This window comes from Dysidea avara, chromosome 5, assembly GCF_963678975.1.
Source record: "Dysidea avara chromosome 5, odDysAvar1.4, whole genome shotgun sequence".
In the NCBI taxonomy this organism is placed as follows: domain Eukaryota; kingdom Metazoa; phylum Porifera; class Demospongiae; order Dictyoceratida; family Dysideidae; genus Dysidea; species Dysidea avara.
The window spans coordinates 11,335,584-11,355,195 of NC_089276.1; the positions used below are offsets into that span (position 1 = coordinate 11,335,584).

At 39.0% G+C, this 19,612-nt stretch overlaps 1 protein-coding gene across 4 annotated transcripts; it reads left to right on the forward strand.

Moving 5' to 3' along the window:
• Positions 1–6,739: 6,739 nt before the first annotated feature.
• LOC136255545 (uncharacterized) lies at positions 6,740–19,612 on the forward strand. Of its 4 annotated transcripts, none has more exons than XR_010700949.1 (3): positions 6,922–7,248; positions 19,224–19,287; positions 19,334–19,612. XR_010700949.1 is itself a non-coding variant. In XM_066048336.1 (3 exons), the coding sequence occupies exons 2-3, from the start codon at positions 11,066–11,068 to the stop codon at positions 17,247–17,249; spliced, it is 3,228 nt and encodes a 1,075-aa protein (XP_065904408.1). In that variant the 5' UTR covers positions 6,975–7,248; positions 11,058–11,065; the 3' UTR covers positions 17,250–19,216. The 4 variants fall into 4 exon arrangements, 2 of the variants coding, with proteins under 2 accessions (XP_065904408.1, XP_065904407.1); XM_066048336.1 differs by lacking the exons at positions 19,224–19,287; positions 19,334–19,612 and adding exons at positions 11,058–14,246; positions 17,203–19,216 and having other exon boundaries at positions 6,975–7,248; XR_010700948.1 differs by lacking the exons at positions 19,224–19,287; positions 19,334–19,612 and adding an exon at positions 17,203–19,216 and having other exon boundaries at positions 6,740–7,248.

The following is a 19,612-nucleotide window of genomic DNA, read 5'->3' on the forward strand; positions in this document are numbered from 1 at the left end:
CTTACTTTTAGTTAGCTAACATACAATAATGTACAGTGCAGCAAACGTGTGATATCACTGTCTTTAGTTAATATATATATTAACTAAAGACAGTGATACACACATACCTACATGTATATGTACATAATTTTAAACCAAATTACTAAACTTATATAAGTTTAGTAATTTGGTTTAAAATTATGTACATATACATGTAGGTATGTGTGTACCTGACCCATAATATTATGGTATTATGCAAGAAGTTATTATGTATTATCAAATAACATTATATACAGACAATAATGATGGACATTATAGTAATGATCGTTGCGTTATATGGATTAACAGTGCCAGAATGATCCTGAGGTATTGGGCACTTCAGTGTACTGATATCGATGTTGATGACAATCCCCTTTTCCCTTAGTTATAGGTTTGTAGTCTGTAGCTACCAGAGCTGGTTCCTGGTAGACCCTCAGAATTATATGTCTCTTGCAAGCCTAAGTTTTTCTGTATGTGTAGCTGTATCACAATTCTGTAAAGCAATATCATACAGTACGATAGTATCATACAGTACGTACGATAGTACTGTATAGTAGAGACCACAAAGGAGTAGGTGTGGCCCAAGAAATAATATCACCCAAAAACTAGCCTCAATTTTCCCAGATGACGATGAGGCAGTATTGGTTAGGTGAAACTAAGCCCAAACAAGCTTTCAGGTCGACCCGAAACACTTTCAATAAGTTACTACAGAATTTAAAAAAAAATTATTTAACGGAATTTTCTACCGACTAAGTAAGTAACTGACTGATGCCTTCAGACAAGTGTAACTCGATAACAGCTAAGGCTACGGGCTTGATTTTTTCACTGTTCGACATCGCTTTGGGCCGGGAGGTGCCTTTTGGCATACTGCAGTATGTACAATGCACTCTTCATGGATTTACCACTGTCCTCCTTTGTGTCCCATTCATCTTTGCTGACAGCGAAAAGCCTCAATTTGGCGGCAGCACATGATGGCTTTCCTTCGAAACGGAAGTCGTCTGTATTTTTCATAGTGGTTACTCTGATTACAGAGGTGCTTTTTCAAACAGTTCTTGATTCATACTGCTGTGTAACGGGTTGAACGTAGCCAACAACAAACCGTAATGGATACTTCACTTTTCAGATGATAATTGATATAACTGGGGCGCGTGGTACTATTTCTTTCTTTTGGTATGCATGGATTGCAGAGTGCTTTTTGAACAGTTCTTGATCTGAAATGCTGTGTAACGGGTTGGGAATAGCTGAGAATGAAGCGTAATGGATACTTCACTTTTCAGACGATAATTGGGGTTCGCGGCGCCATTATTATTTTTTATTAATTAGCAAAGCCCACCAGGGGCAACACGCTAATGTCCATTATAATTACATACAATACTAATCAGATTGTTTTTAAAAGTGTCAATGTCAATCTTGTTAATATCAGAGATAGGTAGTTGGTTCTATTGTTTGTGGTAAGAAAGAGTACTTGTAAACATCAATTCTTGTTGGTAAGTGAAATAGCTAGAGGGGGTGGTTGGAATGAGTGTATGATACTGGAACTGATGGAGGTATACAACGATCGGGTATGACTATTAACCTTCTCAAAATTTTGAACAGCAAAGTAAGTCGAGTCATTGTCCTTCTGTCTTGGAGACTTGGCCATTCAAGGTATGTCAGCATGTCTGTTACACTGTCGTGCTGTTGCTCACTAGATCCGAACCACGGTTTGTTTAGAACAAAATGAGCAGCCCGATGCTGGATCATTTCAAGTTTGTATATACTAGTGTTGTGGTAGGGATCCCAGATGGCTGAACAATACTCAATGGATGGTAGTAGTAGTTGTTTGTATAGATGGTCTTTAATTTCTATTGGTGCAGTGTGCAAGGCCCTTTTTAGGAAGCTGAGAAGTTGGTTAGCCTTGCTGCAAATATAGTTGATATGGGGGTCCCAGGATAATCTGTGATGAAGACGGATACCTAGATAGTTATGTTTCAACAGTGTTGGGCAAGTTACATTTTAAAAGTAACTAGTCACATATTACATATGTGACCGGGCCTGCGAAAATAGGGCATGTAACACATAAATATTGCCTACTTTTTTGAAATTTGATGTGTCATAACAGTGTATTCCATAACTCTGTAGCCATGACATTTTCAGCACGTATTAAACATTTTGTTGGCTTTACAATACAAGTTACAGAATGAAAATATTCTATACCAATACTAAGATATGACATGTTATGTGACGGGGTGTAGTTTGTGCCCACATGCCCTATTTTTGCAGGCCCGGTTACATATTACTTGCAACTGAACTATTTAGTTACAGTTACACATTACTCATAAAATAAAGTAACTGTAATAATATTACATATTATATTACTTCTGTGCCCACAGCCTTAAGTTGTCACATGTGCAACTACCACCTTATTACGTGACATAATAACGTTGCTGGACAATGCGTAAATCTTGGTTATAAGTAAAAAGCTGGTGAATAAGCTTCATTCAGTAGGCTTCGTGGCTAGTCATTACCCAGTGGATTACTAACGAGATTAGTAATTTTGTTACTTTTAGTAATAATAATACGTAATATTAGACTCGTTACAGTAACTTCATTACTTAGGTAACGCGTTACATTTGTAAGTAAAGTAATTTGAGTTATATTACCAGTTTTTATAGCGTATTGCATTATATTACTTAGTTACCACAAAAGTAATAATATTACTTAACGTGTTACTTATGTAACACGTTACCCCAAACACTGTGTTTCAATACTGTATTGAGTGGGATGTTGGACATTTTGTATGTAAAGCAGCTTTTGTTGTGATGTAATGTTATTTGTAAAATGTTACATTTAAGAATATTGAACTCCATCAGCCAGTCGCTTGCCCATTTGGTTAAAGAATTTATTCGACCATGGAGAAACGATTTCAGCTAATGCATCATGTTTCCTCTAATTCCATAATATTCTAATTTGTATAGGAGTCTTGAGTGTGCTACTTTATCAAATGCTTTGGAGAAGTCTAGTATTGCAGCATCAATTTGATGGTTGTTGTCCATGTGTTTAGCAATATCATTATTGGTAATGAATAGTTGAGACTCACAGGAGTGTTTGGATCTGAAACCAAACTGGCTTTCTGATAGGATGTTTTTTTTTATGTGTGGGTTCACCAAGTCATAATAATTATTTTACAAAAAGGTTAACAAACAAGTACACAGAAAATTTGGAATTTTCAACTAGAGTAGGGACCATAGCATATCGATAAAAAGTATTGAAACAAGCTGGAGTAATGCACGATATTAAATCACAGTAAAACAATAAGAAGTGTTATATCCCTACTGTGCTCAAAATACCATAATGCACAGTAGGGATATAACACTTCTTATTGTTTTACTGTGATTTAATATCGTGCACTACTGACTCCAACTTGTTTCAGTACTTTTTATCAATGTACTATGGTCCCTACTCTAGTTGAAAATTCCAAATTTTTCTGTGTACTTGTGTTATTATTATTATTATAGTTTTGTAGACTCTTTCTCTGTCTTGTCATCATGGCAGTTCCTGGTATTATAGCTATGTACCTCGTAGACATAGGCCACTCATTCTAGATAATGTACAGGGATGATTAACGTCTTAAGACAATAATATAGTATACAAACAGGGGCCTAGACTCAGGGTTACCATACACTGATAGCCAAAGAGTGATCAGTGCAGGAGCCCTGACAAGACTTAGTTACATTACTTAACTTACAGTACAAAATTAATTACACAGTAACAAAGTTCAGGTCAAGAGGTCCAATAGATCCCACTCCAGGGAAGCTCTAGAATTGAAAATTCCGTAAGAGCAGGAGATTGCAATACAAGCAGCCTGCTTAAACAGTGACCGGACAGTTTTCTTTGACACACAACAAGTAGTAGCCATTTGAGCAAGTGTTTCTTGCATAAAGTGACCTATCTCAATAGAAATGAGATCAACAACTAGTCCAGTGCTTTGAAGATCATCATACAATAAAGAGCCATATCTATTTTCCTTCCGAGCTCTTGCAGTCAATAAGTGTTGCTGGGTTTTAGTGGGAATGGTCAGCTCAAACAGGTAGATGGAATCCTCAGAAACCAAGACCAAGTCAGGTCTGCTAAGGGAGGTAGAAAGTTTAATGGGGATAGTGCTAGGAGGGCTGACACTGGCAAGATAACCTGGAAGGTCAGCATAAAGTTTAAAAAATTCTGGTAAATGCTTTTGAAGCCCGTGAACGAAAACCTGCAAGACTGAATCATGCCTCCAGGTATACCTACCCTGAACGAGAGCAACAGAACATCCGGTCAAGATATGATTCGTGGTAGGTTGGGGTTGTCGTGCTTTATTTTCTTTTCTATTTCAATCCCCCCTCCCACCCCAGGAAGCAAAAGAAATTCACTATTTTGAAGGGCTGCACTTCTCACTATTTTGATGTATCAGTTAGAAGCACACTCCATCCTGGTTTTCTAGTTCTACTCCTGGGTTTGCAGTCTTTCAGGGTGAAATGGAGAAGAATTCTAAACACAACAACCTAGTGGAGGCTGCAGGTGGTAAGTTTTTACCACTTGTGGTAGACAATTTTGGGTGTGGACACCATCTAGCATAGAAACATTATGATCTATTGCTCGTTCTTCTACTGTTAGAAATAGACTTTTGGTGGGAAAAGTTTTCGCTACTTTATTGAAAGACTAAGTGTTCAACTATATAAAAATGATTTTGTGCGTTTGGTATCTTCATCCTCATTTAGAGGATGATTGGTTTGAGGGTTACTCAAGTCAAGAGGACAATTCCTTTGATGATCATTGTTATGAGAGTTCCAGCAACCAGATTTGTGTTACTGATGGTGAGAAGGTCTTGCAGGATATTTGTAGTGAACTGGTAGTTAAAGAAGCCTCTCATTCCAAGTTAGAAGATAATGATTGTGACAGTAGTGATTCTCTTTCTACTGATTGTAGTGCTTCTTTTGCTGTTACTATTACAAACACGTTTTCTTGATTTTTCTTCACTTGTTATGGAGGAGGTTCCTAAGAATCCTCAATACTTAGAGCCTCTGGTCTCAGTTCATTTGGTGCCTTCTCCACAGCTTCAGGTAACTATTGGGAGGAAAAAGGGTGGACAAGCTGCTTCATCAGGGTTACCTAATGTGGCCATTTACCCTGCTTCTGAGGTGTTATATGAGGGGACTGCTCCTCTATCCTTGGCTACAGGATTTGCAGTGGAACCAGATCCTAGTTTATCTCAATAACACTTTCACCTAGCTCCCAAACCTCGTTCACCAAAAGCCCCTTTATTTCTTCCATTTGTCAGCCCTTTCCTACCCAACACTGCTGTCTTCCTAACTACCTTCAGCAACAAGCAGAGTCAATTTGGATGCCATCTTTCCTTCATTCTAGCAATGTGTTAATGTATCAAAATTCAAGCACAACTATCCCCACCACACCTCTCCCTGCTGCACCCTTCCCTTTCCCTACCGCTTCTGGTAAACTAATGTACTATATAATTATAATCAGTGCTATCGATGACATCATTAAAAGAGAAATCAATAATGCAACTACTGGAAATCTGAATATGTCAACGGCTGTGGGGTCCACACTCTGAAAAATCCTGTACGAGATTTGAAGTTTCAGAGCATTTAAAATCTTAGTAGCATTACGTGTTACGTAGCAAGGTAAGTGTCCCTAACATGAGACAGTACACATTATGGGACACTTCGATAATTTGAGCTATAATTACTCAAAAACTATTAGGCACTTACTTCAGTGTTGTAGCATGCTAATTCTCACAAGTGTGTAAAAATTTAGCTAAATAGTGCATAAATCATGAGAGCTGTTGAAGATGTCGATATAGCTTAAAACCATGTAGATCAAGCTTAATCTTGTTGTCTAAAGATGACCCTGTAAAAAGCTGGTAAATATGATGAAATTCAATTGTGTGTAGAATCTCATTTTCATAAAAAGTTGCTTGAAACATTATCTATTATCTAAAAGGTAGAAAAAGTAATCACTCAACTAAGGAGTTCAGTAGTTTTGGCATGTTCCAGTAACATCTGAAGTGAAGGAAACACATACAGTGGTTATATCTGCCTCTGCATTGGAATTGTACTGCACTGATTGTCGATATACTTTGAAGATGTATTAGTAAAGGTTTTAGTGTACCTTCACATAAATTAGAAGCTATTTGCAACTTTCAGTGTCTGAAAGTAGAACCGTCTCATAATATGATCGGCTGTCTCTCATAATTATGGGCATTTACATGTCAGGAAGCCATACAAAGAAATTATGGTCTCTTGCAAGCAATATCCATCAAATTTTAATATTCTATATGGAACATATTGGTGTGAACCTGGTCCAAATTTTATTGCTTTACGTGTTTTCTGCTTAAGTTAGAGGATATTGAAATAGTTTGCAAATCTTTCTCTCATAATATGTAGCTACACTGTCTCATGATTATGTACACCTACAACATTGAGACATGCACCTTAGAAGTTCTCATCATTGGATTATGCTATATGGCTAATTTTTTTTTGACTAAAGTAAATAGACCAATTGATGAGTCCCCAATTGGTCATAAATTTAAGTCCCTATGAGTTATCTGTGTGAAGTAATATTCAATCATCCTTAAGTGTTTTTTAAAATTTTTTATTTATTTTTTATTCCGGCCCTAATGGTACTCCCATCCTCCCCGATCTCTAGCTAGTTAATTTAATTTATAAAAGACAAAAAGCAGAAAAAAGCAGCTAAACCTACAGAGCCTACACAGACCTGCAAAAACACCGCATGGGCCGCCAGCATACACACAGCAAAAACCCCCGGACAGGGGCCTTAAGAAGAAAGCCCTGCAGACTACTGACCAAACTGCGGGGAGTGGGAGCATGAAACAGAGTTCAACTCCCACAAAGGACTGCCAGGCAACAAGCTAAATCCTTAAGTATCCCATAATGTAAAGCGCTAATAATAATAATAATAATAGTAACACTTACCTTATACGGAAATACGCGTAATCGAATTCTCTGCAAACTTGTGGGGATGCTGGACGTAGCATACGTGGTGCTGAAAATACGGAAGTATAAGGAAATATACGGAACTTTATAACAATTTTGAGAGATTTCAGAAAAAAAATAAAAACATTTCAAAGAGGGCTGGACGAAGATTTCAAAAGAGTTGTGGACCCCTCGCCGACGTGATTCGTTGTTTGAGGCTACATACGGCGCTGAAGAGTCCTTGGCATTCAGGTTGCAGGTATAGCTAACAGACCATCAATACATACTTGTATTAATAATAATAATATGTGTTTAACAACACGATTGTGCATTTATTAACCTTGCATGTTATAGCTACATGTTGTAGCTTGTCAGTAGGCTGGTCTTTGTGCCGTCGGAATACGCTAGTCCCTTCGGCATATAGCTACAGTCGATTGCATGCAAAATTCTCATATGCCGCGTACCGTGAGTGCATGTTTCCGTAAGGCTCCTTGTGAGTAAATTTTAAAGTTGTTGTCCGGTTTCGCCACGGATTCAACAGCAATTGAACTACACTAATATTTTTCCTCAGTCCAGTTGATCCGGTGTCACTACAAATAGTTTCAGTCCAGCCGTGGCCACGGAATATTTACGGCACGCGAGAAAATATTTTTCAACAATCTCCTATTAGCTATATATATTCAGCCTGTAATTGACTGAACTCCGGCGGTGGCACACCGCTAACTTTTTTTTAAGGAAGAAGAACCGGCCCTAGTTGGCACTCTAATCCACCACACTCTAACTACTGTGCGCTAAGATGTTCTATACTGAAACGCCGCTAACTGTAGTAAAGTAGTGGGTTCTGACAGCGTTTCGAAAAGCATGTAGCCTACTAACATTATCAGTACAGTGGAAACTGAAGTTAGCCACGAAATAAGATTCATTGAAGCCATAAACTTAGGCCACTCCAAATAAATTTTCTGTTTCCCGTCCACCGCCCGCATCTAGCCTAGTTACTGTCAGCTTTAAATATTCCATTATTCCGTATTCTTCCATTATTTTCCGGTTATTCTTGCATACTGAAAGGCTCAGTAAAAGCCATCTTGAAATAGTGTCAGCTCACATGTCAGCAGTGCTGTCAAGTCGGCACAGACTGCACGTTTGTGCTATTTTTGCAACTTGAAAAGGAAGGTACAAACTTAAGCATGCTTTTATGCAGCTTTTCCAGGAAAAAAATGGCTTGAAAAGCTGCCAGCATCATAATGAAATAATGGAAATGGACCACCCGCCCGCATGCAAATATGCTTGAGTCCAGGACGGGAAACAGAGAATTTATTTGGAGTGGCCTTATCTCCGCGTAATTAATAGCCACAAAACCAGCAAACTGCAGTTGATGGGATTAGCAAATGAGTTTAGTAAGCTAAATCACTAGCTGTTTCTTGGGAGAAATGTCTGTGGGGCAAAGTATCGGTATCGGATCGGTATCGGCCATTTCTGGCCTCAAATGTATCGGTATCGGATCGGTAGTGAATAAGTGGTATCAGTGTATCACTATTAGTTACTACCACGGTAACTGTAATGCTTGTTCTGTAAAAGGAAGAGAGTGCAATGGGGATTATTTGTGTGACGCAATTCATGCATCCATATAGATCTAAGCGGAATTTTATTTTCCACTGAAACCACTGATTTCTTAGAATATAGTTTGTTTAGGTACCAAAATGGTATTATGGTTGCTATGGAATCTACAGTACAAGCGTTGATTAGCTATGTACATTCATTGGGATTTGTGGATAACTATAGCTATACGTGTAGCTATGCATCCACATGGTAGGGTCTGCAATCCAAATAATCAACTTTTACAAATCAATCCCCCTACCATTGTGGGATGTTCACTGTAGTATTCCATTGCTAGATCCACCATGAAATTAAACCGGAGGCATGTTTGATGTCTTCACACAGAAATATCGATTTTGGTGTATTGTGAGATGCAAAAAAAAAAATTTTTTTTTAAAATTTGTGTGTGCTCCTTGCAAAGAACTTGCTACTTAGCTAGATATATATTATCTAGAGTTATTGTAGTTAAAAAGTACGTACAGTAATAAGTAGCTAAATGATTCACTGGGTTCCCGGCACAGGGTTGCTTCTTTCAAAAATTAGGAAACGAAACAAAAAAAAATTCGATTTCAAACTGCGCTTACAGCCAAGGCAAGAAAAACCAACTCTTCCTCATAGTGATGTGATAAGGTTGGATACGTAGTCTGTCTATGCTGTTAGTCTTGAAAGGATCTGAGACTTCTCACCATCTGGGTGAAGAGCATCAAATATTCGTGCATCATTCCAAAGGATTCTCTCAATGGTGCCAAAGTCCTTTCCAGCACTTCTGATACCACACTAGTCACCTAATTTTGTTTAGAATGATGATAAATGATGGTACAAAACATTTAGTAGTAGTAGCAGTTGGTGTTTCGGTGATTTCATATGATGCAGTATACCAGCAGCTCACCAGGAGCTCCATGCACCCAGCTCGAATCGAAAATGAAAGATTTTGTGCTTTTTTCGGTTTGTTTTGGGATATTTTGCAACATAATGGTGATGTAGGATGATCTAGTAAAGATTTGAAGGTGCTGTGGAGTGTGAGAGATGAAGTCAAATTTGGACAATTTAGTTGCCTCCCGTGGTGCATAGCTTAGAGCTAGGTGTGGAAGCTGTGGATGAAATAATAATTGACAAACGCTGCTACCAAACATCCAGGGACATTGTTTAAGTAATGACTGTTGTGGCTGCAGAAGCACTGGAAATGGTGAGAAAGCATGCACGATGCAATTTCTAATGCTGCAGAAAAGTTTGACGCTCCGGGCTCATCACCCAGATGGTGAGAAGTCTCAGATCTTTTCCAAACTACGTAATAGCATAGACAGACTACGCACCCAACCGTATTGAAACACTATGAGGAAGAGTTGGCTTCTCTTGTCCTGCGGCAGGTTGAAATCAAAAATTTGTATTTCTTTGTCTGTTTTTTCAAAGAAAGCAACTAGGGACCCGCCGATTATGCTGGCATAATAATGAGCATAATAGGTGCCTGAAAGCATTGAGCATAATGCTAGCATAATAGGCAGAACACTTATGCATTACCATAAATTCTTGGTTATCAAAATACATATCACAGAAAAAGATCGATATACTCTAATAGAACAATCAGAGAATAGTCCTACAGCTGACTGTTCTATTAGAGTATATCGATCTTTTCTGTGACATGCATTTTGACAAGCAAGAATTTAGAGTCTGTGCTTCAGCAACTTGCTATTTACTATAAAGTGCAAATTTACTAGGAAAACATGGGAATTGAGGTATAGATTCGAGCATAATTTGAGCATAATAGGTAAACATTGAGCATTAATTTAAGCATAATAGGCAAAATTTTGAGCAGTGCAGCATAGCATAATAGGTAAAATAATAAGCATAATCGGCGGGTCCTTAAAAGCAACCCTGTGCCAGCAAATCATTTACTTATTACTGTGCCTACTTTTTAACTACAACAACTCTGGATATGATTTGGCTAAGTAGCCAGCAAGTTTCATCCGGTCCTTTGTGTGGAGCACGAAATTTTAAAAATAAATTGTGCATCTCGTGAAATACTAAAACGATATTTCTCTGAAGACAACAATCGTGTTTCCAGTTTCCAGTTTCATGGTGGATCTAGCAATGGGATACTACAGTGAACATTCCACAATGGTAGGGCAATTGATTTGTAAAAGTTGATTTTTTGGACTGCAAACCCTACACATGGCTTAGTTACACACATTTGATATTGTATAGAGTCTCTAGCTATGCGTATTTGTATACAACTAGCTAAAAATTAATGCTTTTTAGTAGCTGAAAGCGAGTGAATAGCTGTAGATGTGTTGCAAGAGAGTGAATAGCTGAGGAGGCACCTACAGTAGTTGTGTTGTACATGTAATGTAGGATATGTGCCAGAGGGCATTGGTGATTTCTTTAGCAAAATCCTTTTGAAGGACCTATATTAGTTTTAATGGATAAAAGTGTATGCATGCTAACTAGTTGCACATGTTTGATACTTTAATTCTTTAGGTAACAAGATGGTGATTGTCAAACCACAACTTTTAGGCATGCTGTTGCTATTACATATGGGGATGGGATTATGTTATGAGCATCAGGTGATCGTTTCAGATGCTGCGAAACCAGAATGTATATGGGATGATTGGATATATTATTGTGGCTCCCTAGAGTCTATGTTTGACCTTCTGAAAGATAAAACAGAGTCAGTTGATGTTTCCATCAAGCCAGGGAATTATAATTTAACATCATCCTATTCCCTTAAAGACCTGCGCAATGTCAGAATAAGGTCAAGTGATCAATCTAACATTGCTAATATATCTTGCAAACCAGACTATGGGGTTGATCCTGATGTTGACACAGGTATTGAGTTTAAACATGGTTCTAACCTGATCGTTGAATATATCAACATCAGATGGTGTGGAATGAAGCATATAAGTACAAGTCAGGTTAAACCAGGAACATTTGTTTACTTCCATAGTGCTCTATACTTTGTCAACTGCACAGGTATAACTGTGATGCACGCTGGCTTGTATGATAATAATGGTACTGGAATAGCTATTGTGGATTCCACTGGGAATGTGGAAATCAACAATTCAAAATTTGTGAACAATTCACTAAACTCTACAAATCCAATGCTTACAGGTGGTGGTGGAGTTTACATTGAGTTTACAGACTGTGCTCCAGGTTTTACAACCTGTTCTGGGGATAACAAGTATAATAAACAGTCACGCTATGTCATAGACCAATGTGCATTTGACAGTAATGTGAATATCTATGAAAACAGTTCTGAACCTGATGACCCTGTCAACGACCATCACATTACTTCTGGTGCTGGAGGAGGGTTATCAATTTGGTTGTTTGGAGGTGCCCAATACAATTTGTTTTATATATCTTCCAACTTTACCAACAATCATGCAAATCAGGGTGGAGGCTTCAATTTTGAATTTCGAGACAACAGCAGTCATAATTTTGTAGATATCACCAATTCCCACTTCTATAACAACTCTGCTCTTAATTATCAAGGAGGTGGTGGAGCACTAGTTGGGTATATCATTTACCAGTTAGGTGGTCGTACTACCAGTAATAGTGTCACTTTTGCTAACTGTAACTTCACTCAGAATCATGCTTCAGAAGGTTTTGGAGGAGGCATAACATGGTTTGGTAGCCGTGAACCTGATGTATCAAAGCCTTCTAATTCTTTTATGATAGTTGGCTCTTACTTTGAAGGTAATGAAGCTCAACTTGGGTCTGCCTTTAGTGTTACGAAGGAATACTTTGAGTCTATACCTGGAGGAGTATTGTTAACAATGGTTGTTGATAATTGTTCATTTATTGGTAACAGTATTCAGCAACCAGTGGGTGCAAATTTCTTTATCCCAAATTCCCCCTCTGGAATTGGTGCAGTGGCCACTACAGGCTTTAATATACAATTCAGAGCATTTACAAGATTTATATCTAACAATTCCACTGCGGTGATTGGTGATAATGCTGTCATAGAATTCTATCATAACTCAGTTGTAACTTTTAAAGGCAACCATAGCTTAAGGGGTGGAGCAGCCTTACTAATTGAAGGGTCATTTATGAAACTTTATTCAAATGTGAGCATTACATTTTGTGAAAATACTGCAACACTCTTTGGCGGAGCCATATTTGCTGAAATGTCAACGCCATTTGAGTATCTCGGGTCACACATTTGTTTTTTACGATACTATAGAGAGGAGAAGGAACCACATGAATGGGATGTTACACTGAACTTTATCAGCAACAACTGTTACAGTACTAGTTATGTAAACAATACAATATTTTCTGGCACCTTGCGGCCATGCAAGAAAGAACACTCCAATCTTAGATTTCTTCAAATCCCAAATTTCAACTATACACCTCCGTTCTCCAGGGGAACAGTTGCCACATTGCCTACCAAGATTATTGTTACCACTTCAACCATTCAAAAATTTCCTGGTGAATACTTTCAACTTCCTGTGAAATTGATAGATGAACTCGACCATAATGTACCAGTCTTTGTGCTAATTGCCACATGTCATGGATACGGAACATATGTTCTATCTCCCTATCAATATAGTAATGGTTCCATGCGAATAGCAGGTAAACCCACTGAGACGTGTTTATTGGAGCTAAAGACTGACAGTAACTATCAAATCTCTAAAACTATCATGGTAACCTTGTCAAAGTGTCAACCAGGGTATTATTATAATACAACTTTGAGACAGTGTGAATGCATTGACAGAAAGCTTCATGGCAACCCAGTCCTAAACTGTGATTCTACTCAGTTTCTTGCTCACATTAATCCTGCCTATTGGATAGGATTCAAATCAAATAATTCAAATGTGACTTTAGTAGGTCCATGCCCAAATGGATACTGCTACAGAAAGTATTATCAGGATAGTGTACTGTTTTCAAAAGATAATATTAATGGCACTTATTTATCTCAACAACGTGTGCAGTTACCAAACAATGCCAGCAAGACCATATTAGACCATGCTGTATGTAGAGCTGCCAGCAGAACAGGTGTGTTGTGTGGGTCATGTATTGAAGGGTACGGTGTAGTGATGAACTCTCCCATGTTTTCCTGTGCCAAATGTAGTAATAATGAACAGTACAACGCACTTATTTTTATTCCATCTTATCTCATTCCAGTGACTCTGTTATTCTTTTTATTTATGAGCTGCAGAATAAGAATCGCATCTGCCTGGTTGAGTGCATTTTTGTTTTTTGCACAAATTGTTGGCAGTGAAATTAGCTTTGCATTAAATTATCAACTAAATGCTGATTCTCCAGTAGTTTTCATGTTTTCTAATGTTCTATTTTCAATTTACAGCATATCAAATTTAGAGCTCTTTGAAAATTTGTTTTCTTATTGTCTGTTTGATAGTGCAAAGACAATTCACATTTTAACTGTTAAACTTGCAGCAGCATTATATCCATTAGGATTGGTCATGGTTTATTCTCTTCTTCGAGCTTACTGCAGATCTAGATGTGGATTTTGTGAACATTTGATGCAATTACAACGGTCAGTTACATATGGATTGTCAGCATTTTTTGTGCTCTGCTTTGCTAAGGTTAATGTTCTTGCCTTTGCTATATTGACTCCAGTAGAAGTGGTATGGTTTGATACAGTGGATGGCAAGTGGAGAGGATTTGAGAGAGTTGTCTACTTTCAAGGAGACATGCAGTTTTTTCAAGGTGAACATTTACCATATGCTATAGGTGCCTTAGTAGTAGTGATAGTGATTGTAGTCATCCCAACAGCTATTTTGTTGCTTCATCCACTTATGGCTCGTTTGCTAGGGAGGTTAGGATTGGGAGAAAGCAGATTAATGCGATGTATTGAAAGTACCCTTCAAGTTCACAAATTGATGTTACTGATTGACTCATTTCAATTTGACTACAAGCCAAAGTACAAATTCTTTGCAGGGCTACACTTTTTTCTCTACAAAACACTTATATTTCTTATTGTCATGGTGACACCAACACAAAGTGTTAGTGATTTGTACTTAATCCTACTTGTAGTAATTTTGGTCATTCTGATTATCCATGTAATAACACGTCCATTTAAAAGTTCAAACCATAACAAAGTTTATTTCCTAATGTACTTACTTCTTATAGTCCTAATAGGAACACTGTATTTGCGTGCTACAAGAGATGGATATTCATATACTGTTTACCTTGGGACCATCTTGTCGTGCATCCCTCTCCTATGTCTACTGTGTTGTGTTTGTTGGAAGATAAAGATTTTTGCTCAAACAAAGCTTTGTGGTGTTGAGAACATAGAGGATTCACAGACATATGACATCATTTCAATTGATGATAGTATGTCTTGACATTTTTGCTTGATACTACTGCCAACATAATATAAGGCTGCATTCCTAATGTGTTATATTTTATTGTAGAATTGAATAATAACTATTTAAATAAAAATTTAAAAAGAAAGTAGGGACAATACATATGCTATAAAAAGTAAGGAAACAAGTCAAACAAGATTAGATGACTACTTGCTAAAATAAGACACATTTTAATCCCTACTTTTAGCTAATTTGATATAGCTAGTCTTATTTCAAGATGTTAGCCAAAAGTGGACATTAAAATGCATCTCATTTTAGCAAGTAGTCATCTAATCTTGTTTGACTTTCTTTCCTACTTTTTATAGCATGCGTATTGTATTGGTCCTTACCTTCTTTTAAAAATTTTAATAAAAAAAACTAGTTTGTTAACTTTTTATGTCTAGATATATTCCCATCCTTTCACTGAATTTTAGCACTAGAACAGAGTTCATGGCCTCCTAACTCTTCTTGATATTTTGCGGGTTTGGTCAGGCAAAGTAATGGCTAGAGTCAGGTTACCACTAAATAGGGTTACCACTAAAGCTACATGCAAAACTAAGTATGCATGCATTTTAGGGATCTGGATTGCCTCCATCTAGGACAAAATTTAATAGCCACTCTGAGATTGCATCTGAGAGTGTTTCAAGACAGAAACCAGTGGTTTATTTGATGACTGCTCTATTAGAGTATTTTATTGCTTGTCTGTTCCATTAGAGTGTATCCATCTGTATTTTTTAATCAGCAAAAGTGGCCATAGTGGCCGTATAGTGCCTTGTTTTTTTCACAGCTATCTTCTCTTTGTATATGTATAGTGCTTTTGGTTGTAGCTTTTTCTTTCGTTCCATTCAAAGGCATGATTACCTCGCCAAAAACTAAACTGGTAAGACCATAAAGCAACTAGAGATAGCAATTCCTTGACTACTATTCCCATTCATATGAGGGCACTTCATTAAAATCACGTTCACTCAATAATCATGTGTTAAGGCAGTAACGCGTGCCGCAACTATCAATTATTTTTTTGGTGAAGGAAGGCAGATATGAACAGTGTGGTGCAGTGGACGAAACGTAATCGAAATAACAGATTTGTGTATTCGCCGTCATTACCTTGGCTGTCTGAAGTTTCCGGAGCACTACCGGGTCTGGCAGGCAGGCAGGCAGGCAGGCAGGCAGGCAGGCAGGCAGGCAGGCAGGCAGGCAGGCAGGCAGGCAGGCAGGCAGGCAGGCAGGCAGGCAGGCAGGCAGGCAGGCAGGCAGGCAGGCAGGCAGGCAGGCAGGCAGGCAGGCAGGCAGGCAGGCAGGCAGGCAGGCAGGCAGGCAGGCAGGCAGGCAGGCAGGCAGGCAGGCAGGCAGGCAGGCAGGCAGGCAGGCAGGCAGGCAGGCAGGCAGGCAGGCAGGCAGGCAGGCAGGCAGGCAGGCAGGCAGGCAGGCAGGCAGGCAGGCAGGCAGGCAGGCAGGCAGGCAGGCAGGCAGGCAGGCAGGCAGGCAGGCAGGCAGGCAGGCAGGCAGGCAGGCAGGCAGGCAGGCAGGCAGGCAGGCAGGCAGGCAGGCAGGCAGGCAGGCAGGCAGGCAGGCAGGCAGGCAGGCAGGCAGGCAGGCAGGCAGGCAGGCAGGCAGGCAGGCAGGCAGGCAGGCAGGCAGGCAGGCAGGCAGGCAGGCAGGCAGGCAGGCAGGCAGGCAGGCAGGCAGGCAGGCAGGCAGGCAGGCAGGCAGGCAGGCAGGCAGGCAGGCAGGCAGGCAGGCAGGCAGGCAGGCAGGCAGGCAGGCAGGCAGGCAGGCAGGCAGGCAGGCAGGCAGGCAGGCAGGCAGGCAGGCAGGCAGGCAGGCAGGCAGGCAGGCAGGCAGGCAGGCAGGCAGGCAGGCAGGCAGGCAGGCAGGCAGGCAGGCAGGCAGGCAGGCAGGCAGGCAGGCAGGCAGGCAGGCAGGCAGGCAGGCAGGCAGGCAGGCAGGCAGGCAGGCAGGCAGGCAGGCAGGCAGGCAGGCAGGCAGGCAGGCAGGCAGGCGAATTTCGAAATTTCAAAACTTTACTGTACATCAAAACAGTCAACTTTTCATTATGTTTAACCAGAGTACAGCATCATTATAGCTGTATTAATGCATTCTAGGTGGTTTTATCTGGGAAAATGTATTGCAAGGCTGTTTTTGAAGTGCGAAAATTTACGAGGCCATATGATTTCTTACCGTTCCCTACCTATTAAGTACTACCATACTTTATGATTATGTATGTACAGTGTGCTTAAGTATAATGAGCTGCTTATTCCATGTGTAGTTTGAAACATTTCTTAAACTATAGCAGCATTATTAAATTGTTTTGTGCACAGAATTATACTGCAGTGCCATGAAGTTAACTACATCTTCAGTTCACTAGAAATTAGACACAATGATCGATGCATTTTTGCAGCTGTAGATAATGAAACATTGTCTATTTGCAATTGAGCGGCCAATTATAGTGAGGCACAATGGCATCAATTGCTATGATAACATTTCTATTATTGTGATTATGATATAAAGTTTTCTTGGTATCAGATGTCATGATACATGATGGTGTAGTACTTTCATACAAGGTTTACTGGAAATGATATTTAAGACAGTCACAGTAATGCAAAACTTATTTTCTTTACTGGTGATTTACCACTTGTGCATAGGTTAGGAATTATGTTATGTTGTATTACTACTTTTGTAACATGGAAGTAAATTTGTCAGTAACCTGGCTTCTTGCTGATTTTATACACCATTGTAATTGTGACTGGGCTCAGCTGCAAAAATAGGGCATGTGACCCACACAAAATTTCATGATTTGTACCTTTTATGGTATCATGCTATGGAAATGTAATTTTCAGCCCTATTAAAAATTAATAAGTGGTACTGTATGGCACCTTTTATGGCTATACGTATTTGTACATACCAGAAGCTATGCATTAATGAGCTGGAGTTTAATTTTTCTTCATACACGTCAATACTGCCATTATAAATGTTGTTTGATGTAGTACCATTTTAGTTTACTTATTAATTATTTACCACCAATTCCTTATATATGAGTAGGACAGGTCATGAATTGATTGTCATCAAGTTTACAATATTACTGGTACAATCCTCATGGGCAGCAGATCACAAAATACTTTAGTAAAAAAGAATGCTGACACTGTGTAATATTCTCTGGCACTTTGGTGGCTGTAGGTAAGTATTACATAACATTACCATTAGTACTCTATTAGAACGTACATAAATATTGGTCTCTCTTGTATGAACAACTCTATGGCAGAGATGCTTCCAAACACGATGTTTGTGGTGACAAAATAGAATGTTCCAACCCTGTTTGTGATGGATACCAACTTGTACATACACGCATGCATGCACACATGCATGTACGCACGCACGCACATGCACACACACACACACACACACACACACACACACACACACACACACGCACACGCACACACACACACCATACAGAGGTTTAGATAAATTAGCAGACATGTTCCATTCTGGATAGCATACATGTGGGGGTGCATGGTAGGGTGTGCAAACAATATGAAAGAAGAAGGGATGGGAATTGGGAAGTATGGAGCAAAGTTATACGTAGATGAACTCTACAATTCCATCTAAGCCTGCATATTCCACTGTCTCTACACACGTTAGCAACTATGTCAAGAAGCTATCCAATCAAGATCTAATTAACTCAAAGAAAACTCATTATGCAAAAGATAAACTTTGAAAAGCAGATAATCTATCTGTGAGAACAGTGTATTGTGTGACTAAGTAGTTATCTTTATGGTAAAAAATCTCAAATTGATTTTATCACAACCTTTAATCTTTTTTTTGTGGATCTCATATAACTGGAGTCAGTATGTAAATCTGAAGTTGTGATACAGCTGCAATACATGCATATATTCATCATGCGCATGTGGGATTATGGGACACCATGTGCATAATTCTAGCTAATGAATTCTTGCAATCAATCACTGACTTCAGCTTCAAGTAGTTATCCTGGTGTAGTTACTGTAGTATACCTGCTCAGTGTACACAAGATGGTATCATGTTTACACTAAATCCCCATTAAAATTACCAGCTATTCAGTGCAACAGCTGTTGACTGTTTATTACCACAGTGTGTCTGAATTTGATTTACAAACAGTAAACACATACTTGCTGCACACAGAAGTATCTACCATATTTTGGAAGACTATTATTAGTCTATCACATGTAGTGATTGTGCACCTGCTCTAACTGTAGTGCAAAATTATGTGTACTCATTTCCTAGTTCCTATAACTGAAGCATTGCATGAGTACAGATAGTATCTTGTATCATGATGATGATGATGAATATGTGATTCCTATAGTGGTTTGATTCTACAACATGAGCCGCTGTTACATTATACTTAATACATAATTAACAGCATTCTTGTAAGTCGATCAAGTTGCTTGAGCTGTTATTTTTTGTTCTACATAGGTTTCTACCTTAAGACATACAGGTTTTGCAATGTCCAGTATACAGTGTAGGCAATGAATAGGGGACAACATTAGTTGTGCATACTTGGTATATTATACTTGATATATACTGTGAATGGTAATGGAGTGTGTATGTGTGTGTATGCTGTAGTGTGGCTTTATTAATGCCACGTCATGTATAATTGAATTTTCATAAGGCCACAATTAACCTGCTGCAATCATGGCCATCAGCCATCATTCACCATTGCTCCATTTATTGAATTGCCACAGTTTACAACAT

Coding starts and splice junctions, on each gene's coding strand:
- LOC136255545 (XM_066048335.1), top strand. CDS start 11,066: ATGGTGATTGTCAAACCACAACTTTTAGGCATGCTGTTGCTATTACAT.